General features: G+C 36.7%; 1 protein-coding gene across 1 annotated transcript in view; it reads right to left on the bottom strand.

Annotated features, from left to right (window-relative positions):
* SUPT3H (suppressor of Ty 3 homolog (S. cerevisiae)) overlaps window positions 1-27235 on the bottom strand; it is a 290705-nt gene that overhangs the window by 93172 nt on the left and 170298 nt on the right. The window contains exon 4 of the mRNA XM_009319682.1: window positions 961-1047. Coding sequence (XP_009317957.1) covers window positions 961-1047 — 87 coding nt within the window. The remainder of the gene's footprint in view (window positions 1-960; window positions 1048-27235) is intronic.

The following is a 27235-nucleotide window of genomic DNA, read 5'->3' as shown; positions in this document are numbered from 1 at the left end:
AGACAGAAATGGGTTTGACTTTCAGAAAGCAGTAATTCAAAAATCAGGCTTCTTTAGGGCACTCCAAAATCTTTGCTTAGTTTGGAAATTCAAACCTAGAAATGCATATTTTCATGAACTTTGACATCCATATTGACCACTGCTTTCAGTATGGCCTTATGGATCATATCAGGCAAAGAAACTGCAATTGGTTTTCATGTTTAGTGTTTTTTAATTTTTATATGGTTTTGGTCATTAGGTTTCACGTATCGAATGAGGAAAGAAAAACAAAGGGGAGACAAAAGGGGGCGGGAAAGGGGGGAAACTAAGGAATAAAAAGAGATCCGGGAAATAATGTTGATAAAAATAGTTGATAATAATTTTTTCATAATTTTGAAATGTGAAGAAAGAAAATGAATTTAATCTTCATATGGAAAATAAGGGGTTTTTAATTATTGACCTGCTCTACTTATTATCCAGAGAAAGCAAGACCATCCCTAAATTTGGAGATTTTAGTGAGATAAAGTACAGGAAAAATATTATAAAGGAAACATCAAGACAGGATTTACTGACAGCCTAGATGACAAAAATGTAATGTCGCACTGTCAAATGTCACATCTATACCCCGCATAACTAGGAGGAAATTAGAATGATTGATTTTTAATAAAGGGGACATAAAGGATAAGGATCGATACTTATACCTTTATTAAGAAATTGTTTTGAGCTCTAAGGTACAGTACCCACCCTAAAGCTAGTGAAAAAATCTATTCATAATTGAAGTTACCGGAAAAAAATGAGAATTAATTAAAATGTTATACAATTATTGTACTGTGCACAATACAATACAATTGCAGAGCAGATATACTTTTAAATAAAGCTATTCATAATGATGGACTCCTTTCACATAGGTTAAGCAAACACTTTAAAACACGATAAGCAGCTTACTATGTAAAGTAAGAAAATTCTGTTTTATTACTGTACCTTATCTTTGCGCATTAAGAACAGGAGATCTTCAGCAGAGATGACTCGAGCTCCTCTCAGCTGAGAAATTTCAGCTGCTTGCTGCAACTAAAATAAATTAATAAGTTAGGACGGCTGTTTCTGTGTTAAAAAATTTATTCACTAGGGTTTGTTTTAAATAAGTTCAGATAATATTTTGCATGGTAGTGCATAGCAAAATACAAGCTATGCACTAAAACACAAGCTGGGACTCTCAAAGGTGTCACTCACTAGGCTCTTGTTAGCCAAGAAATGAATAACAATTTTACAAAAAGACTGAAAGACTTTTGACAAATCTCAAGCAAAAGCTTTTTTGTTTATATTTAAAATGAATGCTTTTAAAAAGCGCTACATCCTTTTTTTCTTTCCTTGCACCACATTAGCCCAGAAAATGAATATATAATTCTCTCAGGCAATGTAAAACTGCCAAATTCTTGCCATAGCACTTTATCTGCAACTGTGGAAGGGTGGCTGATCCCTCTCAAAATTTTTTAGAATAACAAATATTAATTTTAAACAGCTTACCTAAGTATTTTTTGAAAGAAACTCTACCCCTACTTGACTTATCATTAGTACAAACCAGACTCACATGAAGACTTTTTTAAGCATGCTCTTATTTCCTTTGAGAGAAAGAAAATGAATTGATAGGAAACACCAACTTTATTAATAAATTAATTGGAAAAACCTTCTTGAGCAGACCAGGCCATTCAGATACGAAAAAGATAAAGATGGGATTGAGCAATGAATGCCACAAAAATTGATAAGAGGTAGTGTAAAGCAGAGAACTGTCCTCACCTCCATCGTGACAGTGCCTCTAAAGGCCCCAAACTCCTGAAATTGTGCTGTAAAGAGCAAAAATCTCTTTGTAAGGGACTAAGCACATCAGCCTTAGATTCACCTTCAGTAGGTGCAGAAAATTGGGCTAGTTTATACACAAATAGATCATATCAAAACCAGTACAAGATTAGAAACCAAACTTGCGCAAGCTGATGCTTATCAAACTACTGGGCTAAGGAGGTCCAACCCAAATGCACAAGAATAGTCTACGGGATTTGCCCTGTTCACCTTGCTAGCCTTTGGTTCTGGCGTAAGATGGTGCTGTAGAGTAGGTGGGATAGAAAGGATGCTTCACAGCATGGAATACACCTTATCCTCTAAATTCAAAAACATTGTCCAAAAGGCAAGATTTAATCATGATTTCTTTGCTCCTATCCTCGTTAACCATCTGATGGATGGACTTACAGTGAGCACAGTACAAAAGTTATCAAAAGGAGAGACACCTTAAAAAATTCCTGATATTAAGACTCATACACACCTGTAACACAACTGATAAACAGAAATTTCATTTATTTTCAAATATCTCTAAATTCTTCTTTCAGAAATGCATTAATGCACCTGAAAATAATTTAAAGAAATCCTATCCTTCATACTCACACTAGCAATGGTTTCACTCAGTATCACTGGCTGAATAAGTGTATTATTAATCTGAGCTCCCATGCTGCTATGACTTGAAATAGGCCTATTCAGAAGTTAAAAAGATCAACAAAAACAGTAGCTGTTTCTAATATCCATAGGAGGAGAGGGGGGGGAAACGATTTTCATTTTGGCAAGTGTTCAGTGGGCAAAAGATTCAGTCCATAAATCATAATACTGGACTGCATTAATTTTTTTCCACACTAATCACATGCATACAAAACGTTAACTGTATCTCGTACGCACAACACAAAACATACTGCGTGAAGAGTTTCAGATTTTCCCCTTGAAACCCTCTCTTGGCCCTTCCAGTCACAGAGACCAGAGAGATTTGAGGAATTCAGAAGTCACAGTAATATAATCTTACTTGAAAAATGTAAGAATGTGAAAAACGATAGTTCTGTTTTTTGGCATAAGCAAAACTGTTTCTTATTCTGATTAGTTTGAGGGCACGCAAGCTACTTATATTTCTAACATAAAATATAAAAAGCTGGATAAAAATAAATTTACCAAGAACGAGCCAATATTCATCTCTGGTGTAAAACTATTGCAGTTAATGGATTTATGCCAAGGCTGACTTTGGCCCCACTAAGATTAAAAGTGTTACAAAACCTGACCTTAGCATGGTGATAACACAACACAGCTTTTCCAAATATCATATAAAACAATGGCAGAAATATCCGACAGGAAAGTATGCTCTGGTTCCCTAACACATCTAGGACCGTAACTATTATCTTTAAGGTCCCTTCCAACCCAAACCATTCTATGATTCTATGAGGCATTAATTTTCTTACCATAAAATTCAGATATGTTAATTTCTGCATGTAGCTGAAATACGTTATTTTTCTAAATGATGAACACGTGACAACGTCATTTAAAGCAAAGAGTGTGTGCAAGCTGCTTACAGGAACCTCCCAATGAAGTAAGGAAGAGTAAGGAGAGGAGGCCAAATTCACGTCCCATTTTGCATCTAAGTAAATCCTGAATAACACTGTTTACATTAATGGAGTTATTCTGGGCTAAACACAAGATCAAAATCTGGAATAATATTCTCAGTTTCTACCAAAACAATGAAAACTTTATTCTCATATTGCCTCAACTTTTGCATCTATTTTATTTTAAGGAATGAACACACAGTATTTAATTTCTTTGGCTTAAAGAAAGCAAAATACGAAAATAATTACTTCCTGTACAGTTATAAAATATGGATTATTTATCCAAACAGACCATAATGAGTTCTGCATTGGTACACATGTTTACCTGGGAAACCAGGATATGCTCAGGTAAATATGTATCCAAGCAATTAAAAAAAAATTACGTACCACACAGCTGAGGTTGGGGGGAAGATGTATTTATAGTTTTAACACACACATAATTGACTCATTCAAACCACAACATGAGTGCTTTGCTATAATTAGTATTATAACAAACTGTCTTATTTGACTGTCCCAGCGTTGCCATTAATATGCAATAAGCCCCGATTCCTTAATTTCCGGAGCTGAAGGCCTTGTTGAGTCATTACCGTGGCTGTGTTACATGATGAAGGGGGATTTCAGGAAGCCATACCAAAGAAACGATCCACCTCCGAGCACCCAAGCATTTATCATTCCAGAAAAGCAATTTTCAGCTATGCAACCCTGAAGCAAGGAGGTCTTTCACCTTTCGCTGCGGTGGAAGCATGGGGGGTTTTTACTTTGTGAGCAGCAGATCTACTGCCCCTGACTCCAGATGATAGGCGTGATATAAATGCTGCAATAACTTTTCATACATGAGGTTACTATACGGCAACAGTGGAGATACGGCAAGAGTTTCCCACCATCTCCTTTCTCAAGCCTCAGTGATATCCAGTGCCAGTTACAGAATTTGGGCAGCAGCACTTCCAACATACTCACTGTCTTTTCCTGATTTTTTTTTAAATGATTAAAATTATTTAGTCCGCATTACAAAATATTTTGTTTGGGATTATCTTGAAGAACAGCAAAAAATCCAAATTACTTAGCTTTTTAAAGAAAAACAGGCTAAATTGCCTAATACCAGCAAACAATACTTGAGACCTCAGAGTCTGAATATATTTTTTATTACAGCCAAATTACGAACCCCTAAAAGTGAAGTTTAAATAACGGAAGTGTTGAAATGACTTTAACTATAGGAGCGCAAATAGCTCTGTTAATAATTAGGAGTTTATGAAAAATAAGTGTATTTTACAATTTTTCCCATTACAAAGAAGGTAGTATATACAGTAACTATATTTTAAAGTCTAAGAAGAAATGGCTGGGGAATAATATTTTAAAATGTAATCACTGGTTTAATGACTTTATGAAGTTAACTTTCTTGGCAGGATGAACTGAAGTATGTTAACAGTCACCTTACGGCTATTTTCTTTTTGCAACTTCTGCAAATTATAGATTTGTTGAAAGGAGTATTCATTCTCCTATGACAGAAGCACAGTTACTTCAATGGTACTGTCTGCTTTTTCTTTTTTTTCATAATTATTTTTTCTTCCACTACCTCCAAAGTCAACAATCACCGATACTTCTTCTACAAAACCATCTTGATGGACAAACAGACAAAAAGTTGGAAAACAAACATACTAGGTTGTGACATAATCCTTCCAGTTAAACTGCAGGACGGAGTCGAAATGGTAACGTTTGCATGCCTTGAAACTGCTGGGAGCCAAGAATAATGCTTCAGGAGCTATGATTTTGTTTTCCTTATAGAAGAAAATTAGACCATAGTTCACCTGGCCGAATTTTTTTCTGAGGCAGGAAGGTTGTTTTGTTATTAAATAGACATTAAAATGTCCTATTTTTTCATCTTCTCTAGATCAAAAGTATGCAACTATAAAAATACCAAAGAATATTCTGAATTTAGATATAGTGCTGTAAATGTATTCTAAACAGAGCACCCCAATACTTTTTTGAAGGCAATTAAATAGAAGAGGTAAATACAGGTTTTCACTTAGATCTTTCCATATAATATCTCACATGCTACTAATGCTGACACCTGAGCTTCTAATTCTAACACACACAGGAAAAATACAGAATTTGTTTCCACAACTCAGCATAGGGACGTGCTTTATGCAGTTAGCACATCCTGGGAGGATCATTACATTACGGAGTCCATTAGAGCACTCTAATAGGTAATGATTTAGGATCACCACACAGGGGTTAAACAGCATGACTAAATCATCACAAGCTGTCTAAAACATAAAACTTTCATCTGCAGATTAAAAGACAATCAATTTTCTTGTCATTAAGTATCTGTTTTCAAATCTAAGTATTTTATACTGAAGACCATTTAATGTAACACCAGGTGATTATATGTGACCTTGAGAAGATAAAGGTCTGCGTCCCATTTTGAGGCTTTAGAGGAGCACTTTCTTGCTTGACATACAGTGAATTTCAGTCCATGCAGATCATGAGAATATGAAAACATCAGTTCATACCCCACAGTCCCTGGCATTTACTGAGAACTTGTTTTCAAGTATGTAATTTGTTATATTTGTTTCTTAAAAAAAACCTTACTCTTTAGTCTCTGAAGCAAGAACGACTGCTTCGTCTTGCCTTCTAGCAGGTGGCAACGGCTTTTGGTTTCCACAGTTCAGCCAGCCTGAAGAGCTGCATCTGGATACAGAGAGTCTGCAGCCATTTACCAGTAGCTGGAGAAGAATTATCCCAAAAGCATCTCCAGCAATAAGCAGGTTACACCAGGACTCCTTCCCTTTGAAAGCACAAAGAGTAAGTCTACAGGTCCAATACTCAACGATGGTTTTGACATCAGAGGTGACAAGCAGTTGATATAAATTCAAGGTCAGGTTGGACGGGGCTCTGAGCAACCTGATCTAGTGGAAGATGGCAGCAGGGTTGGAACTAGATGATCTTTAAGGTCCCTTCCAACCCAAACCATTCTGTGATTCTATGATTCTATGAAGTCAGAGTGTTCTAACAAACATAGGAGAAAACAGCCCCTTCCTCAGCTGCCTTCAGACTGAAACTGTGTGAAAGCCAGTCCTACGAACTCCAATAAACAGCCCTACATCTCAGCCTGCACATTTTTAACCATACCACTGCTATCAAAGACTCCTACAGATTAGTATGATGATGAAAAGATATCTTGTTATTATTCCCATTTGTTTAAATTGAACATTTAATACAATTTTGGACATCATCATCATCTCTCTTCATTCTACTGACAACTCACATACTTCTTGTGATTATAAAAAAGGTTGCAGGGCTTTTTTGGTTTTGATTTTTGTTTTTTAGCAACAGAGTCAGTATAATCCAAACAGAAGAAATGCAACAAAAGAAGGTACATACTTATAGGGAGAGAAAATAGAAAGAGCAGAACACCCTGCAGCTTGCTTGAGCTGATATTCTTCATGTTACAAACACGTTCCTTCTAAACATACAAAAGAAAGAAAAAAAAAATTCCGAAAAATGTACACAGCCTTTAGAAAACTACATGGACTCAGCCTGTGTAATGGAACGGACTAACAGGAAAATGTGCCGTGCTCCTGGACCTTACCTACGGTGTACCCACGGTTTCACCCTGCTGGAAAACCCTGCAGCTGGAAGCGGAAGGCTTTCTACTGACCAATGTCATAAAATTGAAGATTACTAAACAATTCTAAGTTAAGCACATACCATTTCTTTTCAAGGAAATGTATAAACACAACGTCAGAAGAGGCTAGACTGCATTTGGCCACCCAGGACAACTTCAGACTGTACCCTACAATGCACCTCAGAGCAGCAGATTCCCAAACCACAGTGATACATGGGGTTATTCTGCCACAGATGTGGACACTTACGAGATTTACATCCATCTGATCCTCAAGTTTATCAAGCTCCTGCTTGACTGAAGCTCTGCCATTTGTCAGCCACCCCCCAATTTAGTATTATCAATGAAGTTATTGAGCATACCCTGTGTCACCCATCCAGGTTGCTGATGAACATATGGGCCTCATTACTCTGTTCTTTACCAATGTCTAAGAGACTTAAGTGTTGTTCCATAGGAAAAGGAGGGGGAAAAATAGGTGAAAACCTTTTCTCATGTGTGGAATAATTCAATTTTCACAACGGATTCTGCATGTTTGTTCAGCTCCTTGGATATGGTGTAGTAACTCCTGCAGTTCAATAGGCAGTAGAGCAGCAGTCCCACCATGAACTGGGAATAAGGAAAGCTGAATCCTTGTGCTCCCTATTTTTGTTTTTTAGCAGGCATAAACCACAGCTGAGCCCCACATTTGTTGACACTCTGAACCATTCTTGTTTAAAATATAAACAGGTACAAATATTAGAAAAATGGTAACTTATTTTCAAAGCCTAGGCTCTGCTACTGAAAGTGAAGATTTGTATCTATTAGGCACTGTATGATTTTTTTATTATATTGGGTAGATTAAATAAGGAAAACAAATTTCCAAGTAAATGATGAAAATAATACTACTATTTTACAAAAGATGAGCTTTAAATCAAAGTCTTTTTTGTTTAATCTCTACTTTATAAATAATTTAAGCTCAATTTCTTAAATTAGAGCTTGTTGCATTGTCACACAGGAAAAAGAATTAATGTATTTATGAACAATAACTACATTTCAACTTAAGCTTCAGGCATGACTTTTTCCTGTTTTTCCTTCTTTCAATTCTAATTCCAAAATCAACACTTTGGGACAACATTTTATACCTGTAATTCTTCTACTCTCCGTGAAGCAAAAGAAACCCTATTGCACACCTGACATTTATTAGCAGGCAATACTGACCAAACGAAGTGAAATTATACCAACAACGTTAAAACTATAAAGTCTCTATGTGCATGAAAGTATTCAGACTCATCGAATTCAGTTTTAATATGGTCAAATTATTTGGTGGCTACACAGACTTCGTTAATTCAAGATTTGGAGTAGTGCTGGAAATGGCCACTGCTGGTGCTCTCTCCCACTGCTGGTGATGATAACAGCAGGCAAGAAACCAAACTTGGAAACGTCTACTCTAGTTATCATTATTACAGGGGAGAAAAAAACAAGTTTGTAAAATATCATCCAAGGGGAAACGATGGAGTAGTGTTCTCTAGAACGAGCAAGAGACCGTGAATTTAATGCATTTATGAACAGTAACTACATTTCAACTTAAGCTTCAGGCAGGACTTTTTCCTGTTTTTCCTACAAAGTGTGAACTTTGTAGATACGAAAGATTCATTAGCCAATATGAAACTGAAAAATTCTCACGGCCAAAAGCATTCCAACCTCTGCAAACACATCCCGGTATTTCTGAAGAAGATGAGTGCAGAGGCCTTCTATTGACTGTCCATGTTCTAGGACTGTCCGGATATTCTAGATGCTGAGGTAAATGGTGCCATCCCACTGTAAATCACCAGCAGCAAATTTTCCCTGTATCTAAACTAAATAAATGCCAGTGTTTTGGAGGAAATTGTAATAAAACTAACTACATTTGGATTCAAACTTTCACAACGAGCTGTTTCATTTTTACAGCAGTATCACTACAGCCACTCCAAGTTGAGAATGTCAACCTTAACTGTTACTTCTATGTTACATCTTTGAATGTCTTTTTGGTACTAAACGTTACTTTGAAAAAATAAGAATGTGCAATCTTTTCAGTAATAAATGCATTCACCTTTCCTTTAGTAAAACAAAAAAAGCAATTAGAAATTGCCCTTCTTAAGAACTGAAGATAATATTATTTTTGAATATTTAGTCTATTAACTCAGATTTATTTCCTCTCCATCAATTATTTCTATTTCTTTTCTTTCTCCAGTATTACTATGGCATGCAAACCAGCAGAGGTTTACATTATACCACAGCTTCCTGTCCTTTGGTTTCAAATCCTAGAAGAAACCACCATTCAGGATTATTGTTACACAGTTTCCAATGCTGCAAGCAGAAAAAAACCTGTTCTCTGTTGACTGAGAGACCATCTAATATAAACAGGCTTCTTTCTCCCATTGCTGTAGAGAGCAACATTTGTTTAAATCATGCATCCTTACATTGCTCACACAGGAAAATAATCATTGCCTTGTATTAGTTTCACCAGGACACTAAATAAATACTCCTCTTTTCCATATGACAGCAAATTGGAATCAGGCTTCACTGTTTGTCACAGGGAAAATAAGACATATATTTACCTATTCCAAGCACAGAGATAAAGTGCTTTTAGAGCAAGCCTCAGGCTAATGAAAGAACTGCAAAGCAAGTGTTACTATGAAGAGCAGGCAACCATCAATGCACTGAATATAGAGAAGACAGGACTTTGATCCTCTGACTGAACCAGTACTAAAGTCATAAAAAAAACTTCTTCAAACACCGCAAAATGAAGGACAAATACATACTTTAAAAAATCAAATCCCGCAAAGGACATAAGCAAGACATTGCTTTGAAAATTCAGACTAGGAGACAGAAGGAGAAAAAAAGGATTCAGGTTCAATCAAAAATACAAAATGGCAACATTTTCCATTAGAAAGCTCTACAATTATTCGCAGCCCTGAAGAGATATGCCATTATGTTCATACTTGGAAATACTATGCTAGTGGTGGAAGACTTTGTAAGTTAAAAGATTTTACCTGAAATGATTCACATTGGTCTTTCTTCTTATTTTTTACTCTCATCTGCTCAAATGCATGTGTCGACCAAGTGGGAGCTTCTCAGTTTGCATGGTGACTACAACTAAATGCTACAGGATCGCTCAGATTAAACAGTGAGACACAGAATATATGTAAACGATTACTGGTTTAAATGGGTTTGGATGGCAGAAAGACCATACGGGTGTCTGGGCTTAAGGTAACTTATACTGCCTGCAGAATTTTGACAGACGGGTAAGTGTCATCTTGCAAGATGTACCCAAATTATCAATAGAAAAAGAAAACAATAATAGAAAAAAAAGAAGTGAAAAACATTTAGTTTTAATGCTTTTTCAACCACAATATATGCATGGAGTGTACATTATGACACTAGAGAAGGTCTCAGCCCGTTCTGTAATCTTTAATTTTAGGGAAAATCATTTGCTATTGTGGTACAAGGGATAATCAGAGTGCGTAATGAAATAGGAAGTTCTATGGAATTTTTCTCTTCTATCAAGAAATCTCTCTCCAGTTCATTTCAAAATGGCTTCAAATCCTAAATCTATAGCACCTTTCCTCCAAGAATCTTCTAATCCAAGATAAAGATAAAGATAGAGCAAAATTTATGAAAACAATAGTTGCAGTCCAAGATAGACCCATTTTCATGTAAAAATAAGAGGAAAGGAAGTCCAAATTTTTGTGTGTGTGTTGGTTTGCTGTATTTTCTTTTTTGTTTATATGAACTATAATTCCCAGAGCTTCAAAAAATACAAGGTAAATTGTACAGATGACAGCATGAAGATGACAGATTTTCTCTTGGGAAGACGAAAGAAAGAAAAAAGGAGGGAGCTCTCGCTCAGAGAAAGAAAAGAAAGCAACACGAAGGAGCATAAATGTAAAATCTGAACAACAGGTATTTGTGTCTGAAAAATGGCACTGATTTCCTAACTCTTATTTAATGTTCATTCTTTAATTAACACTCATTTCCCAAGGACACAATTTTGAAAAGGCTGTTTCACATTACTTTAGCACAAAGAGAAAGAACCACTTTTAAGCCATGAAAAGGCTGGGGAAAAAAAATAAACGTGCCTTCTGAACATAATTTCCTCTTTATTGCTACTGCAAAGTTATGAAATTAAATCTATTATTTAATTACATTGGATCAAGCAACAGGAAGAGAAGGGAGTGTTTGAGTCACAACATCCCCGTAAGGATAAATTATTACACTTCCTCTTGCTAAAAGACAGTTTTAATGGACCGAAACTGGGCAAATGGTTAAAATCAAACTACTGGGAGGTAGGAAGATCTTCTTGCTAACATAAAAAACCCATAAAATGTCCTTTGAAATTCTTAACAGAAATATCGATAGCAATAGGGGAAAAAAGTAGCAACATTTCTGCCAGAACATCAATAGTTTGAAAATTATCACATTTATTCAGATTCTCTCCAGAATCTGAAGATAGTTTAAAAACTATACAATAGTTTCTGGGCCTGCTTTGTTTTATGCTTTGCATTTGAGATGTTTAGATAACCTATTATGAAAACTTCAAAATTTATCTGCTATTACTACCAAACTTTTATTAGCTATAAGGGATTTCCCTTAGCTATGCTTCAGTAATGTTGACTAGATCCTTCAAATTGAATGCAACTGTTGAAAAAGTTAAAGCATTTTATTTCTTAAGTATGTTCTTGGCATAAAAAAATGGGAGGGCTTTAAACTATAATGAAAAGATAGGCTGAATTCTAAAATATTAGAATAGATGACTTGGCAACTGGTATAGATTCTACAACTGAGATAGGAATGTGCAAATGCTGTGATCTTTTATATAATTTAAATTCACATTGACTTGTGTGGAGATGCTCTGAAATAACCTTTCGTGGAAATACTATACTTTCTCAAAACTGGAATACACTAAAATATGAGGGCATTTCACAGTTAATTTAAACAACAATGGAAAATATCTTCGAAGTTGTTCAGGAAAGCGACTCCTAAGCCTAAGGGCAGTATGGGAGAACGCATGTCTTTGAAAAAACTATCCTGGAGGCAACAGAGACTGGACTCACCTCTCAAGGCTGCAGGATGGATGACGTGAAGGGGGTGAGTATAAGCCATGAGGTTTTTTAGGAAAGATGCAGAGAGATTTTGACAGGGATAAAGGAAAAAAAGATAGAAAAAGCTGTTTGCAGAAATTTTCTAGATTAGATTACTAGTCCTCCTAGTAATTAGTCCACAGTCTACTTCTAAACTTCTAACACAGTCTGTGAAAGCGGTCATAAAATAAAACCTTTCAGCCATGTGGTGTCTCACAGAACTCCATGATTCTTGTATTTTTTAAAGAGGTCCGATCTTCAATGGAAAATGTTAGGAGGCTACTTCTCCCTAATGTATCTAGAGAACCCAGATTTCACCTGCTGAATGTAGGAAAACAAGAAAATATGCCATGAATCTCATCGTACATGGCTTATTTCTTAGTCTTCTCTTGAAAATCAAGTTATTGGCTACCATCAGACTTCAACTGGCTATGGGGACATTTGGTCGGATTCAGTGAATTTTTTAATATTTTACCTACCAATGCTTCACAATTAAAACTTGCACATTCTCAAAATGGTTATGAACCAGAGAGGCTTTGGCAGATAGTCAGTCCAGAGTCAATCCGAAAAACTGTCAATTAACTGAGCGAGAAGTCTGATAAAATAGAAGAAACGAGATTCATGTCAAGGGACAGAAGTACTTGGTCTTTTGCAAAAATCTCTGGAAACAGGCAACAGGTCCAAGCCATGGACCTATACATCCATTAGGAGAAGACAAATAATTTCTGCTGCCCCAGGGAGATCTCTGCTTTGGGAATCCAACTGTACAATCTTATAATTAAATGCAGCTCCACTGAAACGGCTCACGTGTTAAGTTACTAAGGCTGAGCACAAAGCCAGGATATCCATTACTGGTACCAGAGGAGTCAGAAAAAGATAATGTCAATGATGCCAGTGGGGAGGAGGAAAACTGGTGTTTCCAGCATTTATCTTTATCCTTTGGGAGCCACAAAGGAAAGTGTCAGCACTACAGGTCTGAGTTCAAGAGACACAGAAACATCACCAAAATCTTCAAGAGGCGAGGAGGGCCTCAGGGCAAAAAAGCAAGGATGGAAAGAAAAATCTTTGTTTTCTCCAGGAAAACCATGCCGTAGATTCTGACCATGGTAAAGGCTGACCCTTAGCACAATCACCAGGATTCAGATCGTTCAGCTCCTAAAAAATGGTAGCACAGATTTCTTCAAGAAGAGACCTTGATATTTCTGCATGAGCACGCAGTTTAAAGGGTGTGCAAAAGGGGACATATTTCTCTAGTTATTAAAGGTATTCTCTGCAGTGTTTATGGAAATAGGGGGAAGACTATATAAGGCTAAAGTGCAATTGAATTTCTAACAAAAAAACACACCAAACACACATGGAAAACAAATGGGAAAGTACCTTCATTCCTCAAAAACAATGGAACACTTCCATTTTTATCATGTATTTATAAGAAAGTGAACTCAAATATCAGTCACAAACTGGTAACTATGTTTACCAAAAAAGAGTGAAAACAAGCGTGAGTAAGATCAATACAGGTATCACAAAGGTAGAAGGAAATCTCTGTTCTCAGAATGACAGAGTGGGTGATGCCTTTCTAAAAGACATGAGGAAGGAGTGATCCAAAGTGAAATGTAGAGTGGATGAAGAAAAGATCACAGCTGGGTAAGATTTAAGAAGGAACACTATTATTGAGGGCATTTAACAGGTCAAGAAAGTAGGGGATAAGATCACTAACAATAATAAATAAAACATTCTCCATTAATACAGACCGCTCCTGCTTTTAAGGTTGATTTCTTTATTGCGGAAAAGCTAGGTTACCTACATGAATTTTACAGTTTCGTTCATATGACAGTGATATCTGTTCTACATCCATTTTACAAATAGGCAAAATGAGGCATGGAACAACTCACTGCACATGGGCAAAGACAGGACCAGGAGAAAAAATCCTCTGTTTGCCTCTCTCACCAACCAATTAGCAGCACTCCTTCACTGCTAATGATCCTCCTCTAATGCAATAGGAAACATCTACAAAATAATGCAGAAATATTAAAAAAAAACCCAACCAAACCTCTTCTGAGCTTTAAGTTTTTTGTATCTAAACGTGTATGCACTCCTACGCAAAAACTATAAATTTTTCCCAGCGCCTAAAGCTGTGAAATGCAGAGATGATTTAGCAGACGCACAAACCATAAAAACTGTGCCCAATATATTTCTCTTCTAATTTAAAGTAAGTGGGCCAGCCTTATATCATCTATAATCGTAATTCTCAGTGACATTTAAACCAAAAACCAAGTAAACATTTAAACTAAAAACCTGCAAACCTCCATAAAGCTTTACAAATAGTATCAGTCATTTTAATATAAAGCTAAGAGGCAGTACCGTAAACAATGTCAACACAGTCACTAGTTTGCAGTTTAGAACCTGGACCTGCAGTATTATAAAGTAAATCCTTGCATTCACAAAAAAACACTTTTCAGTCAGTGGCTTTCTGAGGAGGAACAGGATCTGCAGCATGCAGTAAAGCCATACCATTAGAGGTCAAGAAGTATAGGAATAAAGAGCTGCCAAAAGTAAAGCTTAATTAGCCTGGCAAGTCAAATTAAGAAGCGAAGCAAAGGAGGCTTCACACATAAAACAATATGAAGAAAGATAATCTGTGCAGAATGAAATAGAGATGGAAAACCTAAACATGGTTCCAAAACAGGAGAATAATTTTCACTGAGCATTGAGAAGAACTGAGATTTTGAGCATGGGAGCAAAGGTACGACAACTCATGGAAGAGGTATATGGAAAGAAATTATTTCTAATGTACTGAATGGGAAGTAAAACACAAAGATTTTAATGCACTCCAGTCTCATCAGCACTGGATATCTCAGATGTGAATGAACTATAAACATCATTGAATATCTGCTGGCATTAATATTCAAATAAATCAGCTAAGTTTTAGGAAGCTAAAGGTATCAAATAATTATAGGCTGCTGCCTACAAATACCTGAAGAGCAATTAGAAAGATGATGGATCCAAATTCTTCTTGGTAGTGTCAGATGATGTAATGAGGGGCGACAGCCAGATATTGCGATTTGGAAGGATCGAGTAGGATGTTAGGAAAACCCTTCTCATGGGAAGGATAGAGCAGCACTGCAGCAAGTAAGCAGGAGAGGCTCTCAGAAATTCCTCTGTGGAGCTTCCAAAGCCTGAGCTGGACAAAGCCATGGCTGACCAGATCTAGTACTGGTGACAGTCCTCCTTTGAGTGGGCTGGACTAGATGTCTCCAGGGGTATGACTGTTTCCTTCCCCTCTATATATTTTGTATATTCTTACAGAGTTTTTGAGTAAAGGAAATGGTTTACTTCTGTTTGTACAGGTTCCAGCACAACAGTCACTCTCCCTTCCATTTGGAATAGGGTCCCCTATCTACTGCTACACCAAAATTAAAATTCTTATCAAAAATAGTGTGTCAACGAAGTGGAAGTGCAGAAAGCCAGTCCTGAGGCTCTGTAAAAGACAGAGAACACACATGGAGGCGAGACAAACCTCACCACATCTTTGAGTTGCTGCTACAACCGTCAACTCAGAAAGTCAGTTGTAGCCAGCTCCCCGCTATCTATCAATCATGAGGAAAAGCCTGCAACAGCACTGTTAATAAGGAGTGAAAGAAATAAGGTCTGCTCCTTCACACCAGCAGCCCCACTGTGCACTGAACAAGACGTAGGACAAGATGAAATTCGCTGATTCCTTCAGTAAGAACGAATAAATACATAAAAACAACAGGTTCATTCACAGCAAGTAGTCTAGGCTGACGAACGGCAGTTGTGTGTAAGACGAGTTGGGGCTTCTTTTGATACAACTTGAATGAAAATCAACTCCTGTGATGGTGTAAGTATTCCCAGAGTAGATTCCTTAATTATTTGCAGCCTTGGTTCATTCAGATAAATAGGCTGTGCTAATACATGTTTGAGCTTCATTTAGAAAAAAATAGTTATTAATTACAGATGTGAGTATCTCTGCTCTGTGTACTTAGCCACATACTGCAACTAATAATAAAATGCGGAGTGGTTGAGCTCATACCTCACAGTTAACTTTATAATTTCATCTAGTTAAGATTTGCCTTCTTAAAACCCTATAAGCTAAATCCTAAAGACCTAACACAAGTTTTTACAGAATAGCTCCAGAATCGAGGCCTTTTTAATGGATTCATGTAAACAGTGATTTATAGTCCAGAGTTACTATTGTTAATAAACTTAAGGTTGTTGGGGTTTTTAGATTCTCTTTAGATATATTTCCCTTCATACCTTACAGATGTAATAAACTGTACTATATCAGCTAATGAATGAAAGAGGACATTTGTCTTGTGAGAAGACAGCAACACAGAGAGGGTTTCCACTTTTTACAGACACTTGCAATGAAATTGGTGGCAAGGACGAAGGAGCTGACACTGAGGTCCTTCACTCCAGGACAAATTTCAGGTTGTTAATAAACAGACAACACCACAAAACATATATACTATACTGCCCTTTTCTAATAGTCTCAGAGTACTTTACAAGGAAACTCATAGAATCATAGAATCATTAAGGTTGGAAAAGACCTCTAAGATCATCGAGTCCAACCGTCAACCCAACACCACCATGCCCACTAAACCATGTCCCTAAGTGCCTCATCTACCCGTCTTTTAAATACTTCCAGGGATGGTGACTCAACCGCTTCCCTGGGCAGCCTGGTCCAATGTTTAACCACTCCTTCAGTAAAGAAATTTCTCCTCACGTCCAATCTAAACCTCCCCTGGTGCAACTTGAGGCCATTAAACTCAGTAACATTATCCCCATTTTTCTAATTTAATACCTGAGACACAGAAATAAAAATTAATTCATCTAAGGTCACTTTACATTTTACTGATTCTGGGTCATCATTTCAGTACCTGACCCCTTCCTATGACCCACTGGAGAATACTTATAACTTTTATCCACTACTTGTCTTCAGAGATAAACCATATTTCAGATATCTCCCTCCAATCATCTTCAGTCTAATCAGTATGACAGCAATCTGTGCAAATAATTCTTTAAAGCACTCTGTGATGTCCACCTTTTGCTGTGATGTCCACCTTCTGTTGTCCTACTGATAAGTTTAGTGACATCTAGTGTATAGTCAGTTGATGAGCCCTGAACGTTTTGTTAAATGACATTTAATGTCAGAAACTAGATATAAAATGATAATTTGATATGCCGATTTCCCATAACTATCTCACAATGCATAGAAACATGCATCTGGGTGCTTCCCATTTCTTTAACCTTCAGCCAGTTGTAGAAGTTCAGGCTTTCCCAGTCAATGCGAACAAAGAGAGAATCACCAACAGAATTCACGTCCTGTGTCTCCATGAAATGCGTCATCCATCATGATACTGGTTTAAGATGTACATCAGGTTGCTTAGTGAATCTGCATTTATTCTCTTGAAGACTGTATTCAACAAAATCAAAGCAAGGCTAAATGATTTTTTGATGGATGACATTTGGCCCAAACACGAAGTCAGGTGCTGTAGCAATAATGGGAAATTCTCTGACATATGTTATAGCGAGACATAGGATGAAATAGTCCCTAGTTTGAAAATCTAGCTTAATTTCAGTGGATTTGTATCCTTAAAAGATCAATGTACTTTTGCTAATAGCTTCTTATAATGAAAGGGGTTTTTAATTAAGTAGAAATAGCGTTGTATTCTATCAAACAGACTAAAGCAGTGGATCTGATTGTATTAGTAATATTATCTCAGATGCACAGTGACAAATTCCTTATCTAAATATTAATAAGCAGCTTCTACTAACAATGTGCATTATCCATTCAGTGCATACAATGGCATTTCTGGCTTCAGTACAGTTACGCATACATGGGTCCTAGAAATTAAATGTATTCATTCTCAAAATTTCCTTTTGCTCCTACTTCCAGTGTGCAAATGCCAAGTCTTAAAGTAAGGCTATATACATTACTTTTATTTTCAGGCTTTATAGTTATGTCAGAAGGATTTTCCTGCAATCCAGCAATGCACTTGAACTCACACTTATCTAGTATAAAGTGAATTCCCTTGGTCTCAGCAGAGCTAAACACTGAAATGATTTCCTGTCCTGGTCTTCCATTTCATATTTATTTTCTGCATCATTATTTTATGCAGGTGCTATTTCTGATAGATAGATTGTGCTCTAGTGCAAGTTCACTTTTTGTAATAGTGGTGTAGCCAGTGGTGTGTTGGAACAGCTATTTTATAATTATATGTCATAATTTCAAGTGTGCCATTCTCTCCATCCATCTAAACCAGAATAATAATGTGCCACATAGTTTACCTCACTGTCAAGAAAAATAATCTAAACAGTGTTCACTTTGATGGGGGAATAGGTAATCAGAGCACTCCCCTTTCTAACATTTTTATCTATCGCCTTTTCTTTCCTACCTGTGTTACCACCTCCCACATCAGTAGCCATTTCAATAATGACTAAGATTAAGGGAAAACTGAGTCACGTGCTTTCCTTTCACCGCTGGGACCACAATTCGAACCTGATCCAAAGTACTAAATTAAATCAGCACCTGATCTTTAGCTGCCATCCACTTCACAAAATACCCTGTCCACAGTTTGCTGCAAATTGACATCAGTGGCATCCCGTGCTCAGGAAAAGCACAGCGCTAATTATCATTAGCACAGCGCTAATTATCACTCGAGCCTAAGCCACAGTTGAGGTCATGGGTGAGGAAGTGTGGGAAATGGGACTGCGCTTGCATATCACCTCTTGCTCTTCAAGTTTCTAGCACAGTTTCCACAAAATGCAGATATTAATTTTCAAAAGGTCATCTGTTTTTTACGGTATTCTTAAAATTTTCTATTTCCTCCACACATCTCTTTCAGTAGCACCAACGCTGGCTAGGAAAACGTGATCTCTATTCCAAATCATTCCATACTCCTGCTTTTTAGAGAAAATATAAAAAAACACAGCTATGTGTGACTGGATTCGTATGACAGCTTAATTTGAATGTCCTTTCACTTTTTTTTTTTAATATTCTAAAACTCTCTACCTTTCAAAATGTACTGCTAAGTTTTTAAAAGCAAATTTCACTATAAATCCCTTTCTCACTTATTCTCGTTTTTCTGTAATTAGCTTTTCTTTTGCCATGTTCTATGCCCAATTTCAGTTAAGAAAAATGTTTTGGTTTGAGTATGTGAGAAAATGCACTTGGTCATGTTCAAGTTAGCCAAGACGAAAATAAATTTCTTACTTCAAAAGGCTTATGGTTTTTTTATGTACTCAAATAATATGACTTTTGAGAAAAGTAAATCTTCAGTGAAGAATCATCACAAAAAACTAATAAATGTTCAATTAAGTTAGAAATAAGCAAACTAAGTAATTAACCCAACTTAAAATGTGTTTTTCTTAAATTTCACTTTTTCCTGTTTTACTGTTTTTGTTAAGAGGCTAGAAAATAGATGCAGAGTAAATGCTAAATACTGTTGAGCTGAAAGCAGCAAGTATGATTTTGATCACGACACTAATATTCCCCTTGAACTACAAAACGGTCAAATACTACTCCAAAAATATAAAGATGAATGACTCCTATCATATTGAACATGGAAGCAGATGATAGTTTTGGCAATATGGACATGAAGATTAACTATCTAAAATATTATGCTGAAAAAGAGGCAAGATTTAGGTACGGCCCAGAATGAAGATACAGAAAAAAAACAGGCAGAAGGCCCCAGGTCACAAGGAACATTATAGCGTTAATCAACTCTCACAGAGTAAGGGAGAAAAGATAAGGAGCTTGGTTTTGTCCTTCCTGAATTTCAGCAGATAAAAAAAGTACTTCTAGGGAAACGTGCCAAAATGCAGTCCTGGGTAAACACAGGCGAGTCGAGAGTGGAGAGAGAAATATTCAAAACACCAGTGTTAAGATGATATTGAATCCTTGAAAGCAGATGAGGCTAGAAAGCCCACTGATGAAAAGGAAATGGGATAAGAACAGAAATTTGTGGGAAGCCCAAAGAACGTAAGAAAATTCCGTTGAAAGATACATTGAATAACAGTGAAGGGAGAGGAAGATTAGAAGAATATGGTGTTTCTCCTTAGGTTGAAAAAACCCCTCCACTTTAAAATAAGATTTAGAAATTATGTAACCCCTGTGAGAAGAATCACTTCATAGTTAGGGGACCGGAGATCAAAAGACTCTCACAAATAGCTCTTCCCTCCAAACGCAAGAAGGAGAAGAGCCATATTTTCCATCGCTAATGCTTATTAGTTGTCACAGGCTTGGTGCACATCATGATCAGTTGTCCTTTCTCTTGAACAGTTCATGGGGTGGAATCATAGAATCATTAAGGTTGGAAAAGACTTCTAAGATCATCGAGTCCAACCGTCAACCCAAGTAAGGGGTTAAGAGTAAGTAGGTAACCCAAGTAAGGGGTAAGAGTAAGCCCATTCGTTAGAACATGTATTTCTGATGGAAACTACCAACCCAGTCCCCTTCCTACAGCGTTATACTCGCCAAAGAGTTACACCGAATATAAAGTTCCACATTACCTTTATCTTCTGTTTGAGCTAGTACAGAGGCAAACTGTTTTGCACCTGCAGCTTTTATAAGGCAGGAGTGGGATTTTAAAGGAACTGCTGAAGTGACTGAACACTTTCTGTGTGAGAGCCAGCATGTGCTCTACATACTTACATTTGCTTAACAAATCATTATCAGCCAAATTAAACTGAAGTGTGAAATATGGCACTCTGAAAAATGACATATACCACTTTAGCCCACTGGTGGAAAGAATAAGGCAAGAAAATAGGAGAAGCTCTCACACCATTCACTGGATTTTGAGCTTTAAAAGACCAGTCATAGAGATGTATACATGAAAATGTGTTCTATCAGAGAAGTAGCAGTATTTCTTAGTAAAGTAATGCCTAATTCTTTTAATCACATAGTGAGTGGGTTCAAGCACCTCCATCTCTTAATCCATTCAGGAGGACTAGACATTTTCCTAATGCTTTAGCATTACCAATTCTCTTCTCAACCACATTCAATTCAGAATTAACTACAAAGAGAGATCTCTCTCCAGTGCATGTTAATAAAAAGGCATGTAAAGCAAAATGCAAGGCTTTGATGAATTCATAAAGAACGGGAGAACTACTTATACATATAAGTGTATGTATCGTAGCAGTGTCTGTTTACAGTTAGGCTCATGATATTCTGGAAAATTGCAAAAACCAAGAGCTTTGCCATGAGAGTACACAACTGCCAAACTGGAGCCGATTAGCAACTGAGCGTAGGGTATAATGAATAGGGAAAATGAAGCCAGAAAGGCCAAACGAAGCATAAGCTGAATTTGCTACCAATTTTCTGACAAAATGCATTTTGTTTGAAAACATTGATACTCCAAAATTTTCAGAGGAAACACACATACCAGTGACTGAGACCAACCATCACTACTGAATGCCAAAACCCGACTATGAAGCACGGGCAATCTTTCTCACTCTCTCTTTCAAGGACTCCTTTTTGTATCAATACTTCCTTATTTTATTTTATCAAGAAACAAGCCTTTTTTTTTTTTTTTTTTTTAAGCACATCATACATGAACAACCAGACTCTGGTGGGATAAGGACACGGTCCCTGTCACTCTACTTGGCCGACAGATATTAAATTCTTCACAAAAAGTGAAATGGCTCACACAGGAAAAAAATGAACAAGAGAGAATCAGGCTTTTATGGATCTCATCTAGGAGAGAGAAAGCTGGAGTTAAATTTCCTTGCCTGAATTGGACAGAAACTTGAATATCAACCTCCTGTGTATGCCAGGCAACTACGCACACCACTGAACCCTGGTGTAGAGGAGGTTCTCTTCCGTATTTCAAAGAAAACTTCAAGATATTTTAGTCTCATTCAAATACAGGACAGGTCTCTTTTCAAGCCTTAGAATAATTATTGTTCTGGAAACCTTGTACCATAAGCTTTAGGCCTGACGATCACTAAGTTCCAGTGGAAACATGGATGAATTAATTTCTCTTAGGTTATTCGCAGAAAAGAAATAATTTGCCTACAGTCTGTTTAGTCAAAAATACCTGTTCATGACAATACTGATACTACAGGTAATGCAATATTTTGTGTGATGAGGTTCATAAGTCCGGCCTAGAATAAATTAAAATCTAAGTTTCTGCTGCTAATGCAATATATGCAATGTACATATGTTCAGTCACCTCATGTTTTTCTGCATCGTCTTTTCCCACCAAGAGTCATCAAATGCACATTCAGCAAATCTGGTACTCAAAAATAAATGACACACATAGATACGCATTTCCTGAATCCCTACATTTAACAACATGGGTTGGAAAGTTCTCAAAACCTTCCTTGGGTTCTTAGAAATTACTGCCACCTTCAATTTTATTACCTCAAGATCTTTGCCACCTCTAGTAGGCAGAGATGTGAATGATGAATCATTGAACTGACGGCCCAGAAAAGATTAGCTGTCATCTGTTAAAATTACAGGCTACGGAGGTAAGGATGTCTGCAGTTAAGCATAGGACTGATGTGCTTTCTATAATTTTGATTGCTTTAAAACACTTGAGATAAAGTGCAGCAGAAATAGCTCACTACTTGACTGGCATTGTTTAAGGAAAAAAAATATTTTTGGTAAACATTAAAAACTTATGCGTTGCTTTTTAAGAATTATAAACATCTTTATTCTGCTGAATAAAATGTTGCGCTCGTAAAAAGGGTTTTGCAATACCTGAAAAAAATCAGCCACCAGATGTGGTTGATTGGCCTTATGAAAAAAATGTATTTGCACATGCCAGTGGATAATTGTTTGGAATTCAGAAGCAAAATCTACAAAGTTTCCATCCGTGGCAGCCAAAGGGCTGGAAGTCAAACAGAATTTCCCCTACAATTTCTTCTCCTAAAAGCTCTCCCCGGCAGCTGTATGTAGCGCTGGGCATATGAAATGAAAAGAGAATGAAGTTTTTTTCTTATGTTCTCAGTGCCTCCCCTTCTGTCCCCCTGAGCAGCCATCTGAGTGGCACATATGAAAAGACTGGTGGGAGAGACCTATTAGGTGTCTCCTCCTACGTGGATGCTTAACGATAGTACTTACATAAATTCTATTTATGGTGTTAAAGACAGAAATATTCCTCTCTATAGACAGAAATGCAGCTCAGAGGCACTGGGTAATTTGCCTGCACTTACATAATCAATAAATAACGAAGCCCAGTGCAAAACTGGTTAAAAACTGATAGAAATTGGTTCTATCTCTATACGTACGAGACACAGCTCCGTCTCATCAGCAGAGGAACAAAAATCAGAACGTCTTTTCTTGTGATTTGTCATCCTACCCCGAGTATCCTGAGGGATTATCAGAACAGGCAGTGGAAGGCCAAGAACAGAATTGTTCAAGATCTCAGCTAATTAATGGAAGGAAAAAAGATGGTCAGTTGACAAGGGAAAAGAACCAGCTATTGTTCTGATGATGAAAGATGCATTTCAATAGGCAGGCAAGCTGTCTCCACCCTTCCGTTATAGCTCAAATGGTTTTGTTGGCGGATCTTTTATAAGAATTCAATTGTTACAAAGATATATGTCTTCCAAGGACAAATAAAGCAATAAAGCCCTACCTTAAGAATTTTAAATTTGAGAATTTTATCTTTTCATGCAGCATTTTGAAACAAAAACCAATGTCTTTTCATCAGCCAACGCTCAGTCAAGCACCTTAAGAGATCAGACTATCAATGAAACCAGAAATAATGAAGAGGGATAATGGGAAGGAGGAAGAACTTAATGGGGAGGTTCATGACAGAGAAAAAAAAGGTACAAAAAGCTAACTTACAGTGTTAACATAGCCTGTTGGGGCCTGCACAGATTTTATTTTTAATTAAAAGTATTATTCATTTTAATTAGCAGTCATGATTTATAAGTGACATTTTCTTTGAAAAACACATTGAGCGATGATTCTAGACTATTCAGTCCAATTTATCTGTGATATAGCTGACATACAGTTCAGGAACAAACAGATAGAAATGCCCTGTGAATAAATAAATAACGCAATCCCTCCACAGGTCAAGCATTATACAAAAGTCACATACATAAACAAAACATTAATATTTTTATATTATTTTCAGTTTGACAATGAGCACAGTCATTTTCGAATCATCGTGGACATATCTCAGTCCAGTTCTAAAAGATCTGATAAACAAAATTTGTGCTTAAATTAATTCAGCTTTAACAGGTTTGTAACCATGGCATCTTTAAAAAAAAAAAAAAAAGGCATCCATTGACCCACGTTGTTAAATTCAGGGTTATAATCCAAAATCAATTGTGCCTCAGCCAGCTTTCTATCAGCTGAGTCTTTTGTTTGGCAAAGACTCAACTCAAAATGAAGGGAATTCATTGGGGTGATAATTTGCTGTATGAGCACCTATAGGGTTGTTAAAATAAAGGTGCTGTGCCATATGCAGGTGTTCCAACATTCTTAAACAGTTTGTCCAGTATCCCCAATGCACTTGCAATTACGAAGTAAGCAAACTCAGTAACAGCAATTCTTCATTTAGTTTGGAGCCCCGTCTGGCAAACACCACCGATTCCTGCTTTAAAGCACATCCCTTCTGTTCAAATGATGATGATGTACTATAAGGAGTTGCAGTAAGGTCTCGGTCAAGTAAATTACTCCGGCTTCAAACTGTCAAGTAAACTTTGCAGCTTTGCACTTCATATAGTACAGTTTTTGATAAAGACACAGAAGCCCCAGGCTGCTGGTTTTGGCCATAAAACCACCCATTGAAGTAATCATCCAGTTCAGTATGTGATGGGGGAATATCATTTACACAGCAGAGACACACAGTTGGTGAATTGATATAGTTCCAAACCTACTGAAAATTGCTTCTCCCCACCTACCCCCAAAATCCTTCCTTCTAAACCTTCACGGGACAGGAATCTGGGACGATTTCGGTCCTAAGATGCAATAACTATCGGATCACAACTTGCCAATTGTATTTTTTAAAATAATTATCTGCTTACATTCCTGTTAGTGCTTCAGTAATCTTCCAAAATTGTGAGACCATGGAAGCCAAGCTGCTGGAGGGATCGACAGTGTTTATACATGTCTATAAAGATATACATATTTACATATGTATATGTGTATGTATGCATATTTATATATTTTCCACTAACACCCTTTCATCCTGATCAGCCAAAGAGGGAACAGGATGAGGCCAACGGTGCTGTTCATGTTTGCATGAATTTTGTGTTTTCTGCCTACGTTGATCTTTCTGACTGGTCACATGTATAATTATATACACAGTGTTAGTGTGCCTAAGTATATGTGTGTGTGCCTAGCGGGAACCCACTCTCAGCCTCGGTACTGGCCAGACCCGGGGAGGTACAGCTGCAGCAAGCCTCACTTCTCTCAGGCTACGATATCAGCCAACTCCAAACACCTCATGCAATAACATAGGCAAAAATATTAAGCTCTCAGTGAGCAAAAGAAATGATCATAAGACATTTTGTCTTAAGATATGGTTAAAAAAGAGCATTATTTGTTCTCAGTCATTTAATGAGCTATATTATCAGTGCTGAAACATACATTCCCAAGCAGGATAGTAAGATAAACTCTGTAAATCTCACTAGCATGGTACAACATGTCTTTTCATTTTTCAAATGATAAAACACCTCATTGCCTTTTCAGCACACAGATAAGATACCAGACACTTCTCAGTACGGGTAAGGCCACTAATTGATGAAATGGAAACTGTTCATGTTATGTCGTTCTAAAAAATGTTTTTGTGCTGATCAGTCTCCTTGAATAAAAATAACTGTATATACATACCATATTGTTTGCTCCACTTGCAGCTTTTATGAACTTTGGTAGAAACGTAATAAAACCAAGTACTCAAACAGGATTAAACTGCTTTGGGTAGGAGTCTTCATGCTAGAGATGAGAACTGCCCTTGGCCATTCAGCCTGCATGGTATTTATGAGCAACGTTTCATTTTCACAGTCTTAGAACACTTACAATAAACAATAATGATAATCATTTTCAAAACACTTGCTGAATTTCAAAATATTTCCCCAGAGAATAATGTTTGCCTCTCTCTGTTTTGATACATGCATCTGAGCCAGGATGTTGCATGTAACTTTGGAAAGGTAAGAAGTTTCTGCTTATGGTATTGAACAGTAAATCTTGAGCATTGTCCTCTTAGATCTTTAAATAATATTTACTATTGTAATACACATGGTTTTATAAGCTATTTTAGAAAGTAATTTAGAATATGAAGAAAGTATATAACCTTTTTCAGCTCAGCTGTGAACTTACAATTGCATTCGCACTCTAACTACATAAATAACACCTTTCTCTGTCAGTTCTGGGATGCACAAATCCTTCCTCTCCATAAAATTTACCAACCTAATAAATACTGACTTAGAATCAGCAATTTTGGTATTTACTAGGGACTCTAACTGAATGCATAAATCAACATAATACCTAAGTGGGCAGTACTACAATCATTTTATATATTCTGTATAACTATTTCACATAATATATTTAATGGTCAGAAACATTACACATTTAGCTGGCAAGTCTCTCCTTTAGCATTTAATAAATGCCACACTTTTACATAAGAAATTGTATTTCAATCTAATGTTTATATTTTGACTGCACCTAAAATGTGCTTATTGTAGCATACTGCATCAATAAATGAACAATTATTTTTCAGTGGCATGTAAAATACATAGTGATGTCAGCAGCATTAAATTCTGGTGCCAAGTAGGGAAACAGTTAAATGTAGTTTAACTATAAAATTAATATTATACTAATTTTAATAAAAGGAAAAGATTTACCTTATTATTTTTAGTTCAGACATGCAGTCATGTGCAAGGTAATTCAATACCCACTGTATAAAATATGAACTATGAAAATGTTTTACAGATGTTTTTAATCAGCTTCCTTTGTTTAACATTAGACGCTAACCTCCAGAAGATACATACAAGCTGCACATCCTACAGGTAATGCTATCCAGATGGGATGTTTTCCCTGAACATCATGCTTAATAACATAAGGAATAAGGAATAACATAAGGAATATGCTGTGAAGAAAAAGCACCTTGGCAAAAAATTTCTAATGTCATTTCATATTCAGTGGCACGACACAT

The sequence above is a fragment of the Pygoscelis adeliae genome, unplaced genomic scaffold (genome assembly GCF_000699105.1).
Source record: "Pygoscelis adeliae isolate BGI_AS28 unplaced genomic scaffold, ASM69910v1 Scaffold121, whole genome shotgun sequence".
NCBI classification, from domain to species: domain Eukaryota; kingdom Metazoa; phylum Chordata; class Aves; order Sphenisciformes; family Spheniscidae; genus Pygoscelis; species Pygoscelis adeliae.
This window is presented reverse-complemented; position numbering and strand designations above follow the sequence as displayed.